The sequence below is a fragment of the Drosophila sulfurigaster genome, chromosome 2R (genome assembly GCF_023558435.1).
Source record: "Drosophila sulfurigaster albostrigata strain 15112-1811.04 chromosome 2R, ASM2355843v2, whole genome shotgun sequence".
NCBI classification, from domain to species: domain Eukaryota; kingdom Metazoa; phylum Arthropoda; class Insecta; order Diptera; family Drosophilidae; genus Drosophila; species Drosophila sulfurigaster.
The window spans coordinates 24,048,617-24,068,323 of NC_084882.1; the positions used below are offsets into that span (position 1 = coordinate 24,048,617).

At 34.7% G+C, this 19,707-nt stretch overlaps 1 protein-coding gene and 1 pseudogene across 1 annotated transcript; one reads left to right on the forward strand and one right to left on the reverse strand.

The window, feature by feature from the left end:
* The first annotated feature begins 6,974 nt into the window (after positions 1-6,974).
* Positions 6,975-7,428, forward strand: LOC133836754 (DNA polymerase zeta subunit 2-like). Its single transcript, XM_062267342.1, has one exon. It carries the CDS (start codon positions 6,975-6,977, stop codon positions 7,422-7,424), a length of 450 nt encoding a protein of 149 aa, XP_062123326.1. The 3' UTR covers positions 7,425-7,428.
* Positions 7,410-8,940, reverse strand: LOC133837772 (splicing factor 3A subunit 3-like; annotated as a pseudogene).
* Between the last annotated feature and the right edge of the window lie 10,767 nt (positions 8,941-19,707).

The following is a 19,707-nucleotide window of genomic DNA, read 5'->3' on the forward strand; positions in this document are numbered from 1 at the left end:
GGAAGACCGTACCGCCTGGATGCCAGTGTTTTGTCTTTGTTTGTACTCTACTTATACTACTATCTGTCACAGAGCTATAATACTATTTGACTATGTTAAACTGGATGCCCAGAGTCTCGCTTAATTTCAAACGAAAAGGGCAACCAAGCTTGTCTATTTTTAGATGTCGTGGAAACGTCGTTATAAAGGGAAGTATATCAACATAGCATCACGCGTACCCTGTACTCACAGAATATAATTTCCTCCCTAGTGAAATGCTAAACAAAGAACAGAATATGTATTCTGAAGATGATTTAAAATTCAAATCTTTAGTTTTATTCGATTTAAGATTAAATTTAGTAAAATTTTATATTTAATAGTAAAATAATTGTAAACTCGAAAGAACTTCAAATGCATAAGGTCGAATAATTCCGTAACTAAAAGTTACTCATGGCTTTTTCAATTTATTCTTGATTTGAAGTTAGTAATAAAAAACATTAATTTTGCAACTATGTACAGATGTTATTAGCATAATCGTTTAATTTTTTATTTCAAACAAAGAGAAGACTCGCTAATAATTACAAATGTATGTACATATGTACACATTTCGGAGTAGCGAAAATATTATAGAGAGAACGTACAATTTTGAGTATTACGTATAATCTACGCAAAGTGAAGAATTATTTATTAAATGCACATAAATAGACATATTTTATCACAAAAATTGTCCGCTAATCGGCTATACATATGTGATTAGGAATTTGAATTTAAATTATTTTTCGAATTAATTAGAGTATTAAATAATTACTGAAGAAATCTAGAACTGCAAAAGTTATTGAGAATAGTTATTTATTTACTGGGTAATAATAAAATATAATTAGGAAGTGTGCATACTCATTTTGTATATTATTTATTTATATACATATAATAAATATATATTTTTCCATTTATTAAATGATTCATTTCTGTTAAAATATTGAGAAATAAATTTATTATCAGCGCAATATGTTTTACTCTCTTATGATCGTATTAAAAGCAGCGCATATTGGGAAATAATTAATAAACAACAAAATCTACACTTTTCCAAATTTGTGTTGACATTGACGACGCTACCAAAGCGACCACTGTTCTAAGGCTGATGTCAGAGTGCGCGCGAGAAGCGAAGCGAAGCGATGCGAGAAGCGATGAGCAAAGCGAGAAGATGTCAGAGTGAGAGCTTTGCGAGAAGCGAGTTACATTGTTATTTTGTAAGGTTTGAAAATAAACGGTAATTAAATCAAAGAATGCAAGAAAACAATCGTACGCTCTGAGAGAGTTGAAGCGATAAAGCAGGTTGCAAACTGCTCTCTCGCTTTGCTCTCGCTTTCTCGCTTGAACTCGCAACTCGCTTCGCTCTCACTCTGACATCTTTCGAGCGATTGCATATGAAAAGGGTTGCAGTGGTTTATCGCTCGTTCTCGCCCAATATTATCGCATCGCTTCTCGCTCGCACTCTGACATCAGCCTTAGTCACACTAATCACGAGGTAAAAATCACATGATCGATTTGTGGTAGTGAAAATTTTAGACGACGGGCAGAAGGCACTCACACTGCAAGTATATTTTCGGTTCCGTTTCTCTCTCGTGTTAAATTTTACATTTTTTAAGTTTTGCATTCACGTTGTATAATAAAGAAATTAAATATAAAGTTCAAACTATTTCAGGCAACAGCCAACAGTTCAATTTAGCTTTTCGTAAAGCGTTTACTTGACATCGAGAAATCGGCCTAAGACAGACTAATTTAATAAATTATGGAGCTCATTGGACCTATAACGTATATTTTCAATAATGAATATATATATAGGGACGCTTTGGTAAAAGTTAATGAAGAGAAAAAAATCAAATTACTTAAGTGCTATATACAAATTTGCAGATTGATTCTGGTTCCTTTGGTGATGTCTACAAAGGGCGATGGCACTCTAAAATTCATGGTAATATAAGAGTTGCGCTGAAAATAATTCGAAGCCCTAAAGCAAATGAAAAAGAAATTATGAACGAGATTTCATATTTAAAACATATTGATCATCCGAATATTATGAAATTATACTATTATTTCAAAACACCTAAGAATCAATTTTGCATGTGTTTGGAGTATGCAGACTGTGGATCACTTTACGATTTCTTGCATAAGTCGAATTGCCGCTATACGGACAGCTGGAAACTTGAAAAGATGTGGCAACTATCCGCTGTACGTTCTATACTTTATATAAATGTTTTATAATTTTTTAATTTTTCTTTGTTAATCTACGAATCCTTACTAAAGGGTATAAGGCATTTACATAGCAAAAAAATAATCCATCGTGATCTCAAACCAAACAACCTGTTGCTTTTCGATAACTTTAAAATATTGAAAATAGCTGATTTTGGTAAAGTGAAACAACTGTCCACTGTTAATACGAAAATGACTGGTACAATTACTTATATGGCTCCAGAAGTCTGTGTAAGTATTTTTAGTCTTACTTGCAAGAAAGTTCTATAAATTGCTGGTCTTTTTTTTATCAAAAAAGGATCCTAAAGAAAGGGGAAACTACACTGAAAAATGTGATATTTTTAGCTTTGGGATTATTTTCTGGGAAGTATTGTCTAGGAAGAAGCCCTTTTATGAGTTTAAAGATATGCATCCATTTGCTATTCAACATAAAATTTTGCGAGGTGATTATAATTAATATATAAACTACTCAACAATTCATTATAATTCTTTTTTTTGTCGTTTTAGGTTATCGTCCTAATGTAAATGATTTTAAAATTGGGACTTATCTTAAGATGGATATCAAGGAATTAATAAAAATGTGCTGGCATAATGATCCAAAAAAACGGCCAAATATAGTTTTCATAGATAATACTCTACATAACAGACCCATCTAGTGCCATAGCATATATGATTATTTCACATATTCATATACATATGTAAAGAAACGAGAAATTTTAATAAAATCATTATTTATTCATGTTTTGCAGATACTTGTCACCAAATAATTTAAATAACTTAAGAAGAGAACACATGACGACAATAAATTTTTTATTACTTTCTTATTGGTATCTTGCCAAATTCATTGTTTGTGACGTTGCCAGTCTCACGTTGGGCTAGCCAACCATTTATGATGGCGTTGCCAGACCCACGATTGGGCGCCAAAAATTCCTAAGAATAGTCAGCCCCGGATGTGAGAAGACGGTTGCAAATATCATTCACGACCATCTCTCGTGCAAGCATATAGCGGAGCGAGACCCTTTGAACCCTTAGCTCTTTCGGGATTGTGGGGTGGGTTTTTGCTATGCTTTACACGAAGCCACGAAAACTTTATTATTATAGAGTCCCTCCTGATTCTAAAAAAACAAACACATGAGTCGATCCTCTTGTCAATAAGCTATTCCGACTCGAATCTACAATACAACTCGATCGGAGTACTACCAATATCTAATAAACAAAACAAATGCAGGCACACTGTTGAAATTCGGACAAAATTGAAGAAAAGCAGGGGTGGTCTTATAAGATGTTAACTGCCACACCCTGGTCTATACCCACCCAACCATGGTCATAAGATGAAACGTTTTTATGACCCCAAAACTATTACAACTCCCCTTTTAATTTATGCTCCCATGTCTCCGGAAATCAGAACACAATCTAGAATTCCATTATTAAAGTCCAATGACTCAAAGTTAACATCAGTATTTTATTTATAACAAAAAACAAAACCATTGGTTCAAATGAATTATAATTATGACGGTATAATTATTTCCATAATTTTTTTTTTTTATAGGGCAGTTATTTCAATCAATACAATATTCTTTTATTAGCAACGGCTACTACCCATTTACAATAATAACTAAGAAAGAAGAAGATGTAAAACTAATAATATTTAATAAACAATCAATAATTCATAAGCAAACAAATTTTGGCAACTATTTTTGGATGCGCGCTTTAGCAAACAGATTCATGAGATTTTTCTATTAAATTTACTATTTTTACTTTAAAATCTTTATTTTCTTCTCAAATCGTTATTTTGTATTTTTAATATTTATTTTATTTTTATGGTATTGTGAAACATTTTTTTTTTTTTAATTATTTTTAGATATTTATTTTTTTGTTTATTGATTTTTATTTCAACCACTTTTTATTTATGCTGTATTTATTATGAAATCATTTTTGAATTTTTATCTATATATTTTTTAAATATTTATTTATCTTTAATTTTTATTTATTTTTTAAATCCTATTTATTATTTAATTTTTATTTATTTTATTTATTATTTTTATTATTTTATATATAATTTTTATTATTTTATTTTTAATTTTTATTATTTTATTTTTAATTTTTATTATTTCATTTTATTTTTATTATTTCATTTTATTTTTACTTTATATATTTTATTTATCCAAATTTAATATTGACTTTTTATTTATTTAATTTTAAATCATTTTGTTTTTGTTTTGTTTATTTAATTTTTATATATTTAAATTTTTATCAAATTTAATATTGACTTTTTATTTATTTGTTTTATTTTGTTTATTTAATTTTTATATATTTAAACTTTTATCAAATTTAATATTGACTTTTTATTTATTTGTTTTTTTAATTCATATTTAATATTTATTTTTTATTTATTTATTTTTCTCTATTTTATTTATCATATTTAATTTGGATGTTCATTTATTTACTTGTAAATCATGTTTAAACCACTGTGCTGTACCAACAAACAATAATAATAGTAACAATATCGGCGGAAGCAAATCAGTACTAAAAAAGGTATAGGCCTGACCCAAAAGTTAGGGTATCAGCCGACAGCTCATATGCTGTTTGGGAGCTTTCGCAACTGCGAAGAAGTATGAAAAATTACAATGCAAGCAAAACTGTGGGCAGCTGCTGCGTGGCCGAACAGGCACCAACATATGTATGTATGTATGTATGTAATTACATATGTACGAATATTTATGTTATAAAACTTCTTTTATGTATTTTTATTTCGGACACTCGGACTTAAAACTTACCCGACAGAACTCCACGACGAAGGCCTTCATGATGTTGTTGCTGTTGGTGATGATGATGTTGATGATGATGATGAGTTTAATGATGATGATAAAAATGATTGTTTATATACCTTATAGGGTATATTCTTTTGTTTGGTTGTTCACATACACACACATTGTCATAATTATTATTGTTTTGCACAGGGTTTTATGGTGGCTTGTTATTATGTATGAGATTATATTTGCATTATTTATTTATTTATATATTTTTTTAATTATTGTGTTTCACGTTGGATATACCCTTTAAGGCCTAGGGCAATAATGGCCAACAAAGCAAAGCAAACCAAAAAAAATAGCGCAAAAAAAAATAAGTGCCAAATTACAATTGATATTTCTCTTTACTTTTCGTTATCTTTTTCGTTACTTATTATTTTATATGTATGGCAACTAAATTGTTTTAATATATTGACGGCAAATGCAAATCTTTTTTTTTGCTTTTTATTTGGGCTTTTACCCTTTTACTATTGCCTCTGTGTACAACTATTGTATGACCTTTTAATTTTAACAAACTTATTTTTGTCATACTATTATTCACAAACTTGCACTACACATCTTCACTAGCACTGGCACTGGCACTGCACTGCTGCTGATGCTGCTGCTGCTGAGTGGAGACGGCGAACGATAGAAGCGGCAAACGAGAGAAGTGACGATTCTGGTACAAGAGCCTTGCGCGGCTCGGCACAGTGGTGCAAGAGTGATCTGCCCAGAGATGCACTGCACTTCACTGTTGTTGTTTTTGTTTTTGGTTCTGCAGGCGGCAGACCAGAAATATAAAAGTCTTCCGGCACGAAATAGTCGGCCTCCGCTGACTAACATGCGCCGGAATTGTGGAATTCAAATCCACTATAGGTGTAGAATTTTGTCTATCCGTATTATTTAATTAGAAAATAATGACGGCTTAGACGAATTTTCACAATCTACATATGAGAAAAATACGAAGTTAGGACCAATGTAAAATTTCATTATTTCATAGAAATAATTACCTTTACGTAGCAAGCGTAACGAGCTGGTGTATTTATTTTGCTCAAGGCAAAAAAACATCGATGGATGCTGATGATAATGACAGATTATGTTGTCTTTTATATTCTGGTGATGCATGTGTTTTATATTTGTTTTATTAAAAACACCATCAACCAAGAATGCATCCGTCTCTGATCGTAGTCCAATAAGAAAAGAATGAGAGCTGTCGTTGCCAAAGTGACAAAGCTCGTCTCCTTCTCCTACGATCTTTCGCTAGACAATTCACCACGGAGGGAAATTTAATTTGCAGAGGTGTATTGTCCCTTTATCGTGCCATGGTTTGTGTCTTCGCTAACTTTGCGCGGCAAATTTAAAATCTCAAGAAGAAAGAGATTTTACGCCCAATTTTTTTTATTTGCGACCATTACATGTTTCGACGGAAATCTTAGGAAAAATTAGAGGCTACTCCTCTAGAAGGGATACTAGCACGAAAACTGTTTAAGTTGATGAGCACTTTTTAAATATATCAACACATTAAATGAGGTGTAACAATGTAAAAAAAACTCGAGGTTTACGTGAACTAAAGACGAAGAATATGATGCTCCTCGATAAGTATTTTATATCCCAACAATCGAAAGGAAATAAATACATAGTTAAACTGAAAATGGGGCACCGATTTTTCGTTTTCTATGAAAAATGAATTTGTTCTTTTAAATACATATGTACATGTTTTACAACATACCAAAATGTCTTTAATTTACCGCTTAAGCGTTAAAATGGAGTTATTAAATTTAATGTATAAGTAAAATCGTTAAATGCAAATTACTTGAAGAGTAAAACAAATCTAAAATATAATTTCTAATAACGAACACGAATTAACAGTTTTATTTTTTTCATACAGTTTGAAGCAGACTACACAGGGCTGCGTGTTTTCAATACTAGGGCTTCATTTTATACGAGATTGCAGTGTGAATGTCAAAAGTCAGCGAACACATTTCAGCGCGTAATGAAATTTGTGCAAATCACGAAGCATTTAAATTAGAACTTATTGTCTATGAACACGAAAGCAAACACTTGGAGAGCTATGTGATCGAAATGCTGCCAATATCACTAGACTTGATTCAGACATCAGATCAATATTTATTGGAATACGAGCAGCAGCTTCGATCGGCTCTGTACAAATTGGCAGAACGCTGTAAAAAGTTGCCCAAACTGCCACACGATTCCAAGTTTAAACTGCAAATTCACACCACACAGATCGCCTTTCAACGTCTGAGTCATGATGTGCATTATCAGGAGTTTCCCTGGTTGCAGACGGAAGTAGAGCACAAAGAAGATGCTTCCCAGAAATTTAGCATTTTGCCGCTGGCAAGAATCAACATGGTGGGACTAAAAATGCAGGCGCAATTCTATAAATTTTAGGCATATTGTATTTAAACATTAAAAAATGGGTGATATATAAAATGACTTCTTTAGAGCAGTCCTTGTCGCTTCAAATCCTCAAATGTTTTGCGATTCACAACGTTGCCCAAAGAGTCCTCGAACTCTTCTTCCTGGTCGGCAATCCAGCGTTCGCTTTGCTTCTGTGACTTCAACTTTTCCCACAATGTGATAGCATCCTCAATTTGCGTGACATTGGCAAAATGCGCAGTATTTGGGATACCCAAACAACGCATACCATGGGCGTGTCGCCATTCTGCAAAGTGTCGCTGAAATGCCTTGGGTCCTTTGTACGTGAAATTGCCACAAATCTCGCAGTTGTAACTAATGTTCAGGCCATGCAACTTGTACAGCCAATACGGTATTGGTTTGCCATCCCAGCCCAGTGGAAGATTCTTGGGATTAAAGGGTACATCATCGGCGTCAGGATCATCATCGTTATCCGATTCGCTGGCCTCCACATCGCTGTCATCTCGCTCGCCGCCCGTACGCGCCTGTTTGCGCTGCACATTCTCCTTGGTAGCCGCTCGTTGTTCGGATAACAGTTCGGCGTATTTGTATAATAAAGCCTCCAATTGGGCAATATCCTTATTTCGTTCATTCTCACGAGTTTGTGCATTGGCATTTTTGGCAGTTGGCTTTTTTGGCCATCAACGCCGGATCCAGGGTGGTTTTGCCCTTGGTGGTAAACAGGCGTTGTGCTCTCTCCTCTAAGGTACCGCCACATTTGAGACCGAGTGCCACCAGACCTGATTTGAGCCGATCCAGGCCCAGAGATGCCAACTCCTCCCAGCTGGAGAAGGCAGATAAGTCCAGATGGGCGCCGGTATTGGCGAGCGCCGATTCCGTTTCCTTTAGCGCCCAGCCAGGGGAATGTGCCTTGCAGCCACTGGCGTTGAAAGTCCAGCTCGACTTTAACCATTTCGCTCTCCAGATCGAGCAGCGGTTGAATGCGCTGCAGGAAGCTGTGTAGATATTGGTTGAGTGTCTCTACATATTTGCGATACTCACGATTCTTGCGCTCACGTGGTATATCGAAGACATGATCAAAAGACATGAGATACGTGATATAGTCCAACTTTTCGACGCCACGCAAATTCAGATATAGTTCGTAACATTCGTTTAAATCCAAATATCGTCCGCCACCCTCCTCGTCAGTAAACTCGACCAAGGCGCTCATATCATCGGGATTGCTATAGACTTTGATCATCTCCTCGAACTCCACCGAAAGGGGAACACTGATTTCAGCCGGGTGCGTTTTGTAGAATGCTTTGATCTGTTTTAAGCGTGCATAGAATTCGTTAAATTCATTTGGTCCCGAGAGTGCAGCAATCTCGGCTTTTCGCTCATTGTCTTTATCTTCATAGAGATCACGCAATTGAGCGGTGGCATTATGATGCAGTTCCATCAGATACTTTAACCGATGCTCACTGTGTATACGCTCCTTTTCGCCGGCCTTTTTTGTGGCGTGTTCGTCGACCATCAGCTTAAGGCTGATGTCAGAGTGCGCGCGAGAAGCGAAGCGAAGCGATGCGAGAAACGATGAGCAAAGCGAGAAGATGTCAGAGTGAGAGCTTTGCGAGAAGCGAGTTACATTGTTATTTTGTAAGGTTTGAAAATAAACGGTAATTAAATCAAAGAATGCAAGAAAACAATCGTACGCTCTGAGAGAGTTGAAGCGATAAAGCAGGTTGCAAACTGCTCTCTCGCTTTGCTCTCGCTTTCTCGCTTGAACTCGCAACTCGCTTCGCTCTCACTCTGACATCTTTCGAGCGATTGCATATGAAAAGGGTTGCAGTGGTTTATCGCTCGTTCTCGCCCAATATTATCGCATCGCTTCTCGCTCGCACTCTGACATCAGCCTTAGTCACACTAATCACGAGGTAAAAATCACATGATCGATTTGTGGTAGTGAAAATTTTAGACGACGGGCAGAAGGCACTCACACTGCAAGTATATTTTCGGTTCCGTTTCTCTCTCGTGTTAAATTTTACATTTTTTAAGTTTTGCATTCACGTTGTATAATAAAGAAATTAAATATAAAGTTCAAACTATTTCAGGCAACAGCCAACAGTTCAATTTAGCTTTTCGTAAAGCGTTTACTTGACATCGAGAAATCGGCCTAAGACAGACTAATTTAATAAATTATGGAGCTCATTGGACCTATAACGTATATTTTCAATAATGAATATATATATAGGGACGCTTTGGTAAAAGTTAATGAAGAGAAAAAAATCAAATTACTTAAGTGCTATATACAAATTTGCAGATTGATTCTGGTTCCTTTGGTGATGTCTACAAAGGGCGATGGCACTCTAAAATTCATGGTAATATAAGAGTTGCGCTGAAAATAATTCGAAGCCCTAAAGCAAATGAAAAAGAAATTATGAACGAGATTTCATATTTAAAACATATTGATCATCCGAATATTATGAAATTATACTATTATTTCAAAACACCTAAGAATCAATTTTGCATGTGTTTGGAGTATGCAGACTGTGGATCACTTTACGATTTCTTGCATAAGTCGAATTGCCGCTATACGGACAGCTGGAAACTTGAAAAGATGTGGCAACTATCCGCTGTACGTTCTATACTTTATATAAATGTTTTATAATTTTTAATTTTTCTTTGTTAATCTACGAATCCTTACTAAAGGGTATAAGGCATTTACATAGCAAAAAAATAATCCATCGTGATCTCAAACCAAACAACCTGTTGCTTTTCGATAACTTTAAAATATTGAAAATAGCTGATTTTGGTAAAGTGAAACAACTGTCCACTGTTAATACGAAAATGACTGGTACAATTACTTATATGGCTCCAGAAGTCTGTGTAAGTATTTTTAGTCTTACTTGCAAGAAAGTTCTATAAATTGCTGGTCTTTTTTTTATCAAAAAAGGATCCTAAAGAAAGGGGAAACTACACTGAAAAATGTGATATTTTTAGCTTTGGGATTATTTTCTGGGAAGTATTGTCTAGGAAGAAGCCCTTTTATGAGTTTAAAGATATGCATCCATTTGCTATTCAACATAAAATTTTGCGAGGTGATTATAATTAATATATAAACTACTCAACAATTCATTATAATTTTTTTTGTCGTTTTAGGTTATCGTCCTAATGTAAATGATTTTAAAATTGGGACTTATCTTAAGATGGATATCAAGGAATTAATAAAATGTGCTGGCATAATGATCCAAAAAAACGGCCAAATATAGTTTTCATAGATAATACTCTACATAACAGACCCATCTAGTGCCATAGCATATATGATTATTTCACATATTCATATACATATGTAAAGAAACGAGAAATTTTAATAAAATCATTATTTATTCATGTTTTGCAGATACTTGTCACCAAATAATTTAAATAACTTAAGAAGAGAACACATGACGACAATAAATTTTTATTACTTTCTTATTGGTATCTTGCCAAATTCATTGTTTGTGACGTTGCCAGTCTCACGTTGGGCTAGCCAACCATTTATGATGGCGTTGCCAGACCCACGATTGGGCGCCAAAAATTCCTAAGAATAGTCAGCCCCGGATGTGAGAAGACGGTTGCAAATATCATTCACGACCATCTCTCGTGCAAGCATATAGCGGAGCGAGACCCTTTGAACCCTTAGCTCTTTCGGGATTGTGGGGTGGGTTTTTGCTATGCTTTACACGAAGCCACGAAAACTTTATTATTATAGAGTCCCTCCTGATTCTAAAAAAAAAAACAAACACATGAGTCGATCCTCTTGTCAATAAGCTATTCCGACTCGAATCTACAATACAACTCGATCGGAGTACTACCAATATCTAATAAACAAAACAAATGCAGGCACACTGTTGAAATTCGGACAAAATTGAAGAAAAGCAGGGGTGGTCTTATAAGATGTTAACTGCCACACCCTGGTCTATACCCACCCAACCATGGTCATAAGATGAAACGTTTTTATGACCCCAAAACTATTACAACTCCCCTTTTAATTTATGCTCCCATGTCTCCGGAAATCAGAACACAATCTAGAATTCCATTATTAAAGTCCAATGACTCAAAGTTGACATCAGTATTTTATTTATAACAAAAAACAAAACCATTGGTTCAAATGAATTATAATTATGACGGTATAATTATTTCCATAATTTTTTTATAGGGCAGTTATTTCAATCCAATACAATATTCTTTTTATTAGCAACGGCTACTACCCATTTACAATAATAACTAAGAAAGAAGAAGATGTAAAAACTAATAATATTTAATAAACAATCAATAATTCATAAGCAAACAAATTTTGGCAACTATTTTTGGATGCGCGCTTTAGCAAACAGATTCATGAGGTTTTTCTATTAAATTTACTATTTTTACTTTAAAATCTTTATTTTCTTCTCAAATCGTTATTTTGTATTTTTAATATTTATTTTATTTTTATGGTATTGTGAAACATTTTTTTTTTAATTATTTTTAGATATTTATTTTTTTGTTTATTGATTTTTATTTCAACCACTTTTTATTTATGCTGTATTTATTATGAAATCATTTTTGAATTTTTATCTATATATTTTTTAAATATTTATTTATCTTTAATTTTTATTTATTTTTTAAATCCTATTTATTATTTAATTTTTATTTATTTTATTTATTATTTTTATTATTTTATTTATAATTTTTATTATTTTATTTTTAATTTTTATTATTTTATTTTTAATTTTATTATTTCATTTTATTTTTATTATTTCATTTTATTTTTACTTTATATATTTTATTTATCCAAATTTAATATTGACTTTTTATTTATTTAATTTTAAATCATTTTGTTTTTGTTTTGTTTATTTAATTTTTATATATTTAAATTTTTATCAAATTTAATATTGACTTTTTATTTATTTGTTTTTTATTTTGTTTATTTAATTTTTATATATTTAAACTTTTATCAAATTTAATATTGACTTTTTATTTATTTGTTTTTTTAATTCATATTTAATATTTATTTTTTATTTATTTATTTTTCTCTATTTTATTTATCATATTTAATTTGGATGTTCATTTATTTACTTGTAAATCATGTTTAAACCACTGTGCTGTACCAACAAACAATAATAATAGTAACAATATCGGCGGAAGCAAATCAGTACTAAAAAAGGTATAGGCCTGACCCAAAAGTTAGGGTATCAGCCGACAGCTCATATGCTGTTTGGGAGCTTTCGCAACTGCGAAGAAGTATGAAAAATTACAATGCAAGCAAAACTGTGGGCAGCTGCTGCGTGGCCGAACAGGCACCAACATATGTATGTATGTATGTATGTAATTACATATGTACGAATATTTATGTTATAAAACTTCTTTTATGTATTTTTATTTCGGACACTCGGACTTAAAACTTACCCGACAGAACTCCACGACGAAGGCCTTCATGATGTTGTTGCTGTTGGTGATGATGATGTTGATGATGATGATGAGTTTAATGATGATGATAAAAAATGATTGTTTATATATCTTATAGGGTATATTCTTTTGTTTGGTTGTTCACATACACACACATTGTCATAATTATTATTGTTTTGCACAGGGTTTTATGGTGGCTTGTTATTATGTATGAGATTATATTTGCATTATTTATTTATTTATATATTTTTTTTTAATTATTGTGTTTCACGTTGGATATACCCTTTAAGGCCTAGGGCAATAATGGCCAACAAAGCAAAGCAAACCAAAAAATAGCGCAAAAAAAAATAAGTGCCAAATTACAATTGATATTTCTCTTTACTTTTCGTTATCTTTTTCGTTACTTATTATTTTATATGTATGGCAACTAAATTGTTTTAATATATTGACGGCAAATGCAAATCTTTTTGCTTTTTATTTGGGCTTTTACCCCTTTTACTATTGCCTCTGTGTACAACTATTGTATGACCTTTTAATTTTAACAAACTTATTTTTGTCATACTATTATTCACAAACTTGCACTACACATCTTCACTAGCACTGGCACTGGCACTGCACTGCTGCTGATGCTGCTGCTGCTGAGTGGAGACGGCGAACGATAGAAGCGGCAAACGAGAGAAGTGACGATTCTGGTACAAGAGCCTTGCGCGGCTCGGCACAGTGGTGCAAGAGTGATCTGCCCAGAGATGCACTGCACTTCACTGTTGTTGTTTTTTGTTTTTTTTGGTTCTGCAGGCGGCAGACCAGAAATATAAAAAGTCTTCCGGCACGAAATAGTCGGCCTCCGCTGACTAACATGCGCCGGAATTGTGGAATTCAAATCCACTATAGGTGTAGAATTTTGTCTATCCGTATTATTTAATTAGAAAATAATGACGGCTTAGACGAATTTTCACAATCTACATATGAGAAAAAATACGAAGTTAGGACCAATGTAAAATTTCATTATTTCATAGAAATAATTACCTTTACGTAGCAAGCGTAACGAGCTGGTGTATTTATTTTGCTCAAGGCTAAAAAACATCGATGGATGCTGATGATAATGACAGATTATGTTGTCTTTTATATTCTGGTGATGCATGTGTTTTATATTTGTTTTATTAAAAACACCATCAACCAAGAATGCATCCGTCTCTGATCGTAGTCCAATAAGAAAAGAATGAGAGCTGTCGTTGCCAAAGTGACAAAGCTCGTCTCCTTCTCCTACGATCTTTCGCTAGACAATTCACCACGGAGGGAAATTTAATTTGCAGAGGTGTATTGTCCCTTTATCGTGCCATGGTTTGTGTCTTCGCTAACTTTGCGCGGCAAATTTAAAATCTCAAGAAGAAAGAGATTTTACGCCCAATTTTTTTATTTGCGACCATTACACCCACCAGATAATCTCACGAGTCATACAAAGGCAGATTAGATGGGAATTAGACTCGAATATCTTTCGCATGATACACTCCTAATTCTTTACCTTGTAGATTTTCTAGTAGATAAAAAGAATTACCAATTTTCTTCTTTATCCGATATTTTGAGAACTGATGTCCTAGCTTTTTATTATAATTCTGACTGAAATCACTAAGATGGAAATTCCGTTTAAATACTTCTTGGCCTTCTTTATAAATGACAGGATTGGATCGAAGATTGTATTGTCTGGCGTTACGCTCGTAGGCTTCTCTACTACATTTCTTAATGTCTTCTCGCAACAAAGCTAATTGATCACCTCTTTCTAAATATGGAGACTCCTCCAGCAAAGACAATTTTTTTAAGAGCTTGTAATCATCTCCGTGATTAATCATATTTACTCCAAATAATGCTTTGTAAGGGGAACAACCTATGGATTGATGAAGCGACGAACGTAAGGCAGATGAAATACTTGGCAAATACATATCCCATTCAGTTTGATCCGACTTAAGATAAGCACGAATAGCGGCTAATAAGGAACGATTCACTCGCTCCGCTGCATTGCTCTGAGGCGAATATAATGCAGTAAAAACATGACGAATACCGAATTTTGTCATAAACGCTTCAAATTCGTTTGATTTAAATTGTGAACCATTATCTGATACTATAATTTCAGGAACTCCAAATTCGGCAAAGATCCTTTGTGACAAAAACTCAGTTATTAACGACGTAGTGAACTTTTTCAATGGACATAGCCAATGGTAGCGACTAAAATGGTCAAGAACTATTAGTAAACCAATGTTTCCTTTGCGACTTCGTGGATAAGGACCCAAGATATCTATATAAAGCTTTTGAAATGGTCGACTAGAGACGCTTTGCTCTCCCATAGGCGGACGTAGTGTCATATTTGGAGCTTTAGTTTGCTTACACATATCACACTGCCTAATATAGTCTCTAATGTCTTTTGATAAACCTGGCCAAAATAAATTACGACGCACTCTTTCGATCGTCTTTTGCATTCCACCATGTGCAGAGCTTAGACTATCATGTGCTTGACAAATCACAGCTTCTCGCAGTCTCTCCGGTACCCAAAGCTTCCAACAATGAGAATCTTGAAGATTATCTCCTGTTGATGGCTCCGTTCGTATGTATACGAATTTGTCTACAACTTTAAGATCTGGAAATTTTTCACCATGAGATTCAACTTTCAATTTTAGATCTAGATAATCAGGTTCGAGAAACGCTGACGATTCTAAATCAATTTCCGGTCCCACAAGTTCTAAACTATCTATATCACCTTCACCTATCCGTGACAACGCGTCAGGAATAATATGATCTTTTCCTTTCCGATGAGAAATTGTGAATTTAAAAGCCTGTAATCGAAAAATCCAACGAGCTAATCGACCAGATACATTTTGCTGTCTCATAAGCCAGACGAGGCTAGAATGATCAGTGATTATCTCAAAGGGCTGTAATTCAAGGTAACATCTGAATTTCTCTACTGCTAAAATGACGGCTAAACATTCTCGTTCCGTGACACTGTAGTTACGCTGAGATTTAGATAATTTCTTTGACATGTATGCTATAGGCTTTTCTTCTCCAGAAGTTGACAGTTGAATGAGCACCGCTCCAATTCCATAGTCACTAGCATCGCAATGCACATAAAATTTCCGACTAAAATCGGCATTTTGTAAAACCGGGGCTGATGTTAAAAGATTTTTTAACGTATCCATTGCAGACTGAGCTGCCGGGGTCCAATTAAAAGTTTTCTTAGTGGACAACACTTCAGTGATGGGAAAGGTAATTTCCGCAAAATTTTGTATGAAGCGCCGGTACCATCCGCAAACTCCAAGGAAACCTCGTACTTGTTTTAAGTTTTTGGGTGTGGGCCAATTTTGGACACAGGATATTTTCTCTGGATCTGGAGAAATTCCATCGCTTCCAATAACGTATCCTAAATAGTTTACTGTTGTAACACAAAATTTGCTTTTTGAAATATTTAATGTGAGATTAGACTTTTTAAATTGATCAGCTATACGCACTAATACTGCCAAATGTGACTCAAAATCTCCTGAGACAATACATAAGTCATCAAGATAACCAAAAACACAATAACGTAAGTCTGGTGGAATTAAGTCATCCATCAATCGACACATTGTGGATGGAGCATTACATAACCCAAAAGGCATGACGGTAAACTGAAACAGCGAACGACCGGGAACAGTAAAGCTGTTAACGGTTTGGCTTCATCAGACAACTCAATTTGCCAATAAGCGTCTTTAAGATCCAACTTCGTAATTAAGTTAGCCTTTGGTAAACGAGAAAATATTCCTTCAATGCTCTGTAGGGGATAAGCATCCTTTTTCGTTACTTCGTTAAGTTTTCGCGCATCAAGACATAATCGGACCTTATTTGGTTTCACCACAAGACGAATAGGTGAGCTCCATGCTGACTGTGACGGTTCAATGACTCCTAGCTCTAACATACGATCAATCTCTTTGTACATCAACTTCTCTACAGCTGGACTAATTGGATAGTTTCGTTGCTTCACCGCTTTAGCATCAGAAATATCTATATGATGTTTAATTAACGCAGTTCGTCCGAGTCCTTGCTTTTCGAAATTCGGAAATAATGCTTTGACCGCTTCCACTGACGAGATTGTAATTCGGACAATGGATAGTGATCTTCAAATTCGATATTTTCAGTTTCTTCTTCAGAAATAGAGCTAATAATTCCAGGTGCTAATGCAAAAATACGCCAAAAATCTATTAATCGCTGAGCTATAGAAGGTATGACATACAAGTCAATATCTTCTTGCTGCTTCTTATATTGCATGCTCACTCTCAGAATTCCGAGTACCTGATGTGGTTTGGCATCTGCGGTACGCACTTGCGATTTAATGGGTTTAAAATTTGGTAAATCAGAAAAATTTTCTAATGCTAGCGACGATCCAATGCAACTAATGTTGGCTCCGGTGTCGAGCAAACCAAATTCGCTAAAAGTTAGGAACGCGACTTTCGCGTAACTACGTCGATCCGACTCATTTTGAAAAACTGTTGAGATAACCAGTTTCTTTTGTTTCTTTATTTTTCTATAATATTTTCGCATACGTAAGGTATTACGACGGCTCTTAACTAAATGTGTTCTAAAAATTCTATCTCTTACTAAATTATAATTCCTTAATCTTTCATGGTAAGGTAAAAATCTTAACATCGTGCGTTCATCACCGATGTATCCTTCATTTTCTCTAATCTTAGGTTCAATTTTATTATCTATCTCTACTGTCGGGACATCCTTCCTGCATTGAATGCCCCGGATTGACGGTTTTCCGACCTCTGTTTACAGGTTTGACAATTCGGCTTGTATACCTGAGGAGTACCGCATCCGTAACAAAAAACTCTACGCTCATTTAAGCAATTCTCCCAGATGTGTCCGGGGATTTCACAGTTCCAACAAACTAATTTAGAAGCAGTTCCTCGCTTGACTTCAGCTATCTCTGCTTCGACCTCAGAACTAGATTCTTCTTCGGGAGCAGTTTCTTCAACAGCATAAACTCGAGAAGTTTCTTTGGCCTTAAAAGATACTGACCGATTTTTTCCAACTTCCTGTAGAAAATTTTCGCGTTTTTGTACCAGACGACGTAAAGCGGATATAGAAGAGACTTTCTCAAACAATAACCTGTCTTTCATATCTGTTAGCAGATTACCTTGAATCATTTCCACGAATTCGTCTTCTGGAAAACTGACCGACAACTTATCCATAAGCTTACATATATTTTCATAAAACGAATCAAAAGATTCGCCAACTTTTTGTTTACGAGCTCTTATCTGTTCTCGAAGTTCAGTGACAGAACGGCTCTCGCGATATTGCTCTCTTAACTCTTCACAAAACTCTTCCCAAGTGAAGGTTTGAACTCTTCGATGGAAACGCCAAAACCAACTACTGGCTTTTCCATTCAGTAATAAGTGAATATGTTTGTTCAATAATTGAAAATCATTGTTTAAGTTTTCTCGAGTGAGAATGTTCACTCTATACAAAAATCCTTCAACCGATAAACCTTCCGACGAACCATCAAAACGAACACCCCACTTTTGTAACATATCAGCAATTTTATGTGTAGTCAATAGTGGACCCAAATTGGTGTTACGTGAGCTTCTCTGGCTGGACGATAACCCTTCCACGGTTTGATCTGCTGCTGCTGCAGTTGCTACTGTCAAACCTGAACTATTCATAGAAGCGATTACTCGACTCACCGTTTCTCTTACGATTGATTCTATATTTGGTTCTGGAGTTTGTATATTACGACGACCATTATTTGGCCTCGAAGGCTGTACTGGTCTAAATGGTCTTCCTCTTCTTCGAGGTGCATTTCCCCCTTTCATAAGCAGGCACTTTTGGTCTGGCCCCCCTGATTGTTGGGCGTACTACGAAGTGGAGGATTTCTCTCAGTACTTGTACTGTGTGATTGATCGATATTACTTCTCGCTTCTTCATCGGCAGCTGACAACGCTTGCGCGGCGTCAAATTGACGTTGCAATGAACGAGTAACGATTTGCGAGACTACGGGTGGATTTGGTTGCGTAGACAATTGCGATTGCTGTTTGGCATTAGGCGAATGATTTCCTACAACCACTTTCCATTCGTTATGACTAACCTTTTTCAAACAACTTGGACACTCTTTAATACTTTTGATTCGATTTTCTAGACAATTTTTGTGAAACACATGACCACAATTAGTTATCGCACAAGGTTGCGTATCCGACATGTGTTCACTGCAAATTAGACAAATATTTTCAGCCGCTTCTGCTGGTGGCAGTGGCTGAGGTTCTTCAAAACTACGTGTAACGGGCATATTTCAAATTTAGATTTCCATCGACATTTTTGGGAGACATAAATAAAAAGGAATTTAAACTTTGTTCCGACTCAACAGTGGAGGATTATTAATATGGGCTATTGAAACTAAACTTTGTCATTTTTGATACCTGATTACATCGAAGGCTTCTTCGTATTCTTCGGACAACGATACGCCTATGCATATACTATTGTATTCCAGAAGAAAGCGGAGTTACAATCGATCTTCATCAATGCGATACCAAAAAAGAGCAAAAGTTACTAGAAACTAATAAATTATTTGAACTATTAAGCAATCTCAATACCGATAATTTTGGTCGATAATATTCAAAGATTCAAATATTCTAATTCCGAAAATGTATAAAGAGGTATTACTTAAATTGCTCCAACAATTTATAAGACCTAGCGAAAACAAACGAGCTTGGTATTGAAGGATGTAAGGCTCTCGATAATCGATAACAGAATTACACAAGATAATCCTTAAAAGATGCAAAGTGCGATTCGGTCGAGTAATTTCACATACGTAAGATTAGTCAAAGTCCAGAATCGAAGACACTTTACTTCTGCCCTACTTCCATCAAAGTAG

Coding starts and splice junctions, on each gene's coding strand:
- LOC133836754 (XM_062267342.1), top strand. CDS start 6,975: ATGTCAAAAGTCAGCGAACACATTTCAGCGCGTAATGAAATTTGTGCA.